Source organism: Pararge aegeria, assembly GCF_905163445.1.
Source record: "Pararge aegeria chromosome W unlocalized genomic scaffold, ilParAegt1.1 SUPER_W_unloc_4, whole genome shotgun sequence".
Classification (NCBI taxonomy): domain Eukaryota; kingdom Metazoa; phylum Arthropoda; class Insecta; order Lepidoptera; family Nymphalidae; genus Pararge; species Pararge aegeria.
The window spans coordinates 356,879-362,878 of NW_024396990.1; the positions used below are offsets into that span (position 1 = coordinate 356,879).

The window sequence follows — 6,000 nt, forward strand, 5'->3', positions numbered from 1 at the left end:
AATCTGCCAAACGTGAGCATGGTGTCGGGTTTGCAATAAGAAACGACCTTTTGCCATCGCTGGAGACCACTCGTGGTATATCAAAAATATGACCTATGAAAACATCAAAGACACTGTAAGTAAATATAAAAAGCAGTTTCATCTCCAATACAGAAACGGGAATATAGTAGCTGTCATCTGTTATTCACCTGAAGCTCATCAAGCTGTTAAAAGGTGATCTGCTGATGGTGTATTACACATACACCCGCAAGGATGAAAAAACACCCAAGGTAGTTATCAAAGGTCTACCTGCCTATACTGAAAAGGATCTTCCTGATGAGCTCAAAAAGCTTGGCTTTGTGGGAGCTACTGTGACTAAATTAAAATTAAACAATGAGGCACCTTGTCCTCCATATTTAGTTCAACTCGCCGAAGGCTCTGATGTTGTCAAATTTCGACAAATAAAATACTTATTTAACTGTGTTATAACGATTGAAAAATTTAAACCTAACCTCTCTTCAGGTAGACAGTGCTTAAGTTGTTAGGGCTTTGGACATTCTTCGAAAAACTGTAATATGCCACCGCGTTGTGTTAACCCTTTATAGGGCAGAGGGGCTATTTTTACCACCAATATTTTCTACCGATTAAGCAGTGAGAACAAAATTAGGGAATATATATTTTTTTGCACTGGCAAATATGAATTATCTGATGCTGATATCGTCACATCTGTGTGGCCAGTTACTAATGCAGAAGCGGATGAAGACGAGGAAGAAGAGGGTGAAATTGATGAGCATAACTTCACAATAAAAGATGCTTATAATGCTTTGAATACAATAAAATCTGTGTTTCTCAAAAAGGGAGGTTTGAGTGACGATGTAGTGAAATCCATCACGAAATTAGATTGCGCTTTGGATGTCATAACTCATACCGGTGGTAAACAGACAACTATCAATGACTTTTTTTCTAATCAATGAACAAAATTGAGATTAAGCTACTATATAACCACATTGTTAATTGTTTTTGATTATTAATGTAAGAAAAAAAATTTATATGTGTGAATAAAACTATTCTTTTACCACTTTATAACGAATTTTAGACCAATCTAACCTCAACATAACAAACCTCAGTTCAACGAATTACTTGATATTACGAATATTTTCTTGTTCCCCTCAGATTTGTTATATCGAGGTTGCACTGTATTATGATTGAGTAATTACAAAATATCGGTGGATCAACAAAGTTTTCTAACTAATTATGGTCACCATCTTTTGAGAAGTGAATGATAAACTGGAATAAGAAAATTAAATTACAATAAACCAAATAGCTGGGAGATCATAAAATCGATTATAATAATTTTAGAGCGAAATAAACAAAAATTGCGATTTGATTATCATTTTATAAGCTGATCCAACAACCTATTTTCCTACTTCTTGAGTAGGCGGTTCCATCCATTTAATATTTCCTTTAATTTTGATTAACTTTATGTAACTTTGTGTTTATTACTAAGAACCTTGTTATTTTATCAAATTTTAATATTGTTGATTTAGGTTCATTTGAAGTACATATTTTGTGTTTATTGCCTTTAGTTCCTCCAATAAGTAATAATAGAATATCGGAAATGATGTTCTATTATTTGCGACATTCGTGTAGGGATTGGAATATGAGAGAAGGATAAAAGCACGTATAGATATAATCCATTTAATATTCGTAATATTTATCGATATATAATCACATTTATTGGCTTGAGGGCCCGCGTCAGTGTTGTGTGCTATCCGGAAAGGCGCTATGAGTGTATTTTCGTGGAAGATGGGTTCTTATGGGCTTCGGCCCTCCTGTCGCACGGTCGGTGGCATGGCACTTACTCTTGCGCTTTGCCAAGCGGCGCTGTTGTGCGGTCGGCCGTGCATCGGGGTTACGCGTAGACGAATACAACCCTACACCACCACTGAAAGCCGCGTGCTCTAACATCGAGCGCAACTATTCATACAGTGAGAGTAACAATTGCATATCTCTACGTTTGGCCCGAAGGTTTTCAGAGCCGCGTGCTCCTTTTTAATGTTCTATATCAGGGGTTGCCAAATGGCGGACCGCGGTCCGCGTCCGGACCGCCGACCCATTTTGTGCGGACCGCGAGAACACTGCAACTTTTGCACTACAGAGTAGGTACGTAGTTTATAAAAATGTATCCCCCGCATTATCTTTGTTGACGTCAAATCAAAAACTGCCGGGCGAAGTCACGAGCAAGGGAGAAAGAGTTCGCGGATTGCAAAAGCGTTGATCGTCGCGGTGGGGAAGCGAGCGGGCGTCGCGAGGACGCGGGGGGTAATCACGCGATCGCTCTGGCTGCCGGCGCCCCGGGGAGTCAGGGTTTTGTTTTAAGTTTGAGCGACGGACGCTGCGACGACCCACGTGCTTGAAATATTACGTTTGCTTGCTTACTTTACGAGTTTAAGTACCTACTTGTTTACATTAGCGAGTTTTATTACTATGGAACCGAAAAAAAGAAAAGTTGAAGATGAAAATATACAGTTTTTGCCAGAATGGACCGATTTATATTATTTTACGCTGCCAAATCGTGCTGGAGCAGTACCAATGTGCTTGATTTGTAACCAAACAGTGGCGTTAATAAAAATCTCGAATATAAAACGACATTATGATACCAAACACAAATCATTTGCCGAAAACTTTCCACTTGCTAGTGATCTGCGTAAGTCTAAAATTGCAAGTTTACTATCAAGTTACTCATCTTCGACGCAGATCATAAGTCGCTCAATGACTGAGCAGGAAAAATGTGGTGAGGCTTCTTTACGTATTTCTTGGACTCTTGCTAAGCATATGAAACCATTTACTGATGCTGAAGTAGTTAAAGAATGCTTTCTCGAAGCGGGTAATGCTTTATTTGAGAACAAAAAGGATGTTGTTGAGACGATACGACGTATTCCGTTATCTGCTTCTACTAGCACCAGAAATACACACGTTTTGGCAGAAGAAAATTACTGTGATGTGAAGCAGCAGTTAAATAATGCAAACTATTACGACTTGGCTATGGATGAATTATGCGATGTCTTTGTTACGGCACAGTTAAATATTTTTGTACGCTACCTGGACCAAACGAGAGAAACTTTTGTTGAGGAGATATTGGCTCTTTTGCCGCTATTAGGAAGAACCCGAGGAGAAGACATGATCAAAGCAGTGATGGATTATTTTGATAAAGATGAGTTAAGACTTGAAAAAGCTTTTATCGGTAACTACTGACGGTGCGCCAGCAATGGTTGGGAGTAAAAAAGGACTAGTTCAGCTGTTGAGTAGCAATGCCAGATGTAATGAAAATCTGATTTCATATCACTGTATTATTCACCAAACTGTGCTTTGCTGCAAACTTAATCATCATTTTGAGCGTATTATGGAAGAAGTGATAAAAATAGTAAATTTTCTTCGTGCGAAATCATCACTGAAACATCGTGAATTGAAATCATTTCTTGAAGAAGTTGATGCACAATATGACGATCTACTGTTGCATAACAATATAAGATGGTTAAGCAAAGGCTGCGTTTTAGAACACTTGAAGACATTTCTTTTTAACAGTGATCAGAATTAGATTTCAGCAAACGCCTACTTAAGTTTCTTAAACGAAAAAGAAAATGTAGCTGCCATTGCTTTCTTGACGGATATTTTTAAACATATCAATGACCTGAACCTTAAACTTCAAGGCAAGGGAAAACTTGTATGGGAGCTCATGTCAGAAGTAAAAAGTTTTTCGCGAAAACTCGATCTCTTTATTAATGATCTTGGTCTTGGTAATGAATGCTTCCACTTTCCCAATTTAAATAAAATAATCAGCAGTGACAACGAGATTGACGCCGACCAATACAAAACGTTCATAACGGATCTTAAATCGGAATTTAAAAACAGATTCGCAGATTTTAAGAAAATTGAGAATGTTGTAGAAATCCTCAGCAGCATTTTTCTCTGCATCCTGATGGTGAATCGAGCAACGAAGCTGCAATTGTTTTCAGGAGTTTTCAGGAGTCCGCAACAAAAAACTACATTTTTCTCATAGATGTGTAATAAACTACCTTTGTTATTTCTGTAATTACATTTGTTTAATAATTATTTTTTCTATAAAATGTTGTGCGGACCGCGATGGTCATTTCATTTCTTAAAACGGACCCCTAGCGAAACTAATTGGTGATCCCTGTTCTATATAGTGGCGTGGAAATATTTATTTATGAAGAATGTGTTTCTTCGTATGGTAAGGGAAAAACAGAATTATTAGTCCTTCAAGATTGATTTTGTGGCTGGCTACTTGTTATAATACTAAAATGGTGGTGAGTAGTTTGTAGAACAAGTTTCCCCTGATACAACACGGCGAACAGGTATTTTTGCTTAATGTTCTAAAGTTATACTCGCATATAAGTCTCTTATTCTATATAATAGTAATCGACGTTGAGCGTGTAGGTACTTTCTCTTCTGCGAACAACATGAACCGCTCTCCTTCTCCCGTCAGTCGTACCTAATATGACAATTTTTTTTCTGATGTATTTAAAATTCTATGCTATATATTCTAAACGCTATTTTACTACCAAAACTGAACGCAAGGTATTAATTTCTTTCAAAACTATATTTTTTACTATGCGAGGGAACGTGTCTCCTACACGTTCCCTCGCATAGTAAAAAATACTGAAAGCTTCAGTTTAGAAGCAATGCAAATACTATGTAATCGGATGTGCAATATCGTAGGCAGTCATGGATTAGGAAGGAAGTATTTAATTGAGGAAATTACGGTGCTTCAAACATGCGGCAAGTATAAATCCATCGTTTTTGCCTTTTTATCCGCGTCCGTATACCGTCCGGCGATTGAAAGTATTGATTTACAGACTAATTGTTATCAGCCCTACTGGCCTTTACGCTAATAAGTCGTACGCGCAAGAGTTCTCACTGGAGTGATAAGAAAAATGGGCCATCATCTTTGGTTGAGGAGCAGAAAAAAAAGAAGGACTGGGGCGGAGAGTCTAAAAATAACACCAATTTAAGTGAGAGGGTTAAGGCTCTAAACAAAACCACAAAAAATATATATGTTTTCGTGTGGGCGTTGTAATTCTGAATTTAATGGTGGCGCGCTGTGCAGCGTGTGCCAACATCGCTTCGACTTTGTCTGCGCTGGTATAACAAAAGCTGGATATCGTAAGCTGGGCAAAAACAAATCATCTTGGAAGTGTCTACGTTGCAAAGTTGGAATATCCGTTTCAACGTGTCAGGAAGTGGAAAGCATCTCACCGACCGCCGTAACACTGGACAGACTTCATGAGCAGTTGCATAACATAACCTTACAAACGGGCACCTCTTCAGAGTCTAAAAGATGACCTGGGAATAATTAGAAGTGAAATAAAGGATATGAAGGAATCACTTCAATTCGCACAGGACACTATTATGGGATTCTCCGGGAGGTCGGATAGATACCCTGGAGTCCAGCGTTACTCGGCTTCAGAAGCTGGCGGATGATGTGCCAAGGTTAGAAGCCAGTTTATCGAAGCTGAGTTCGGAAAGTCACGAAAGAGAGCAGTAGATGAGAATGAACAATGTCGAAATAAAGGGTGTTCCAAGTAAAAAGGATGAAAACCTTTTTGACATTGCTATCCGGATTGGGAGTGTCTTACATTGTCCTCTCCGAAAAGAAGACATCAACATGATAACAAGTGTACCTACTTACCAAAAAGACGCTCCCAATTATGTCATTCATCAACCGCTACGCAAAATAGGGACTTCGTAGCTGCTATGAGAAAACGTAAACAGCTCACACCTAGCACATTGGGTTTGACTGGTGCGGGAAATATATATGTCAACGACCACCTAACGCCGTATATAATCAGTTGTTAACGAAGGCGAAGTCTATGCAGAAGAGTGCTGGAAATTTTTAGTACATATGGGTAAAGCACTCCAAAATATGGGCGAGGAAATCACTGACATCAAAAGTTTTCACTATAAACTCGGTCTCAGACCTGCAAAAATCTGTTAAGTTGG

General features: G+C 38.6%; 1 protein-coding gene across 1 annotated transcript; it reads left to right on the top strand.

The window, feature by feature from the left end:
- Nucleotides 1–2,751: 2,751 nt before the first annotated feature.
- On the top strand, nucleotides 2,752–3,234 carry LOC120636842. The gene has a single exon (XM_039908405.1). It carries the CDS (start codon nucleotides 2,752–2,754, stop codon nucleotides 3,232–3,234), a length of 483 nt encoding a protein of 160 aa, XP_039764339.1.
- The last annotated feature ends 2,766 nt before the right edge of the window (nucleotides 3,235–6,000 follow it).

Coding starts and splice junctions, on each gene's coding strand:
- LOC120636842 (XM_039908405.1), top strand. CDS start 2,752: ATGACTGAGCAGGAAAAATGTGGTGAGGCTTCTTTACGTATTTCTTGG.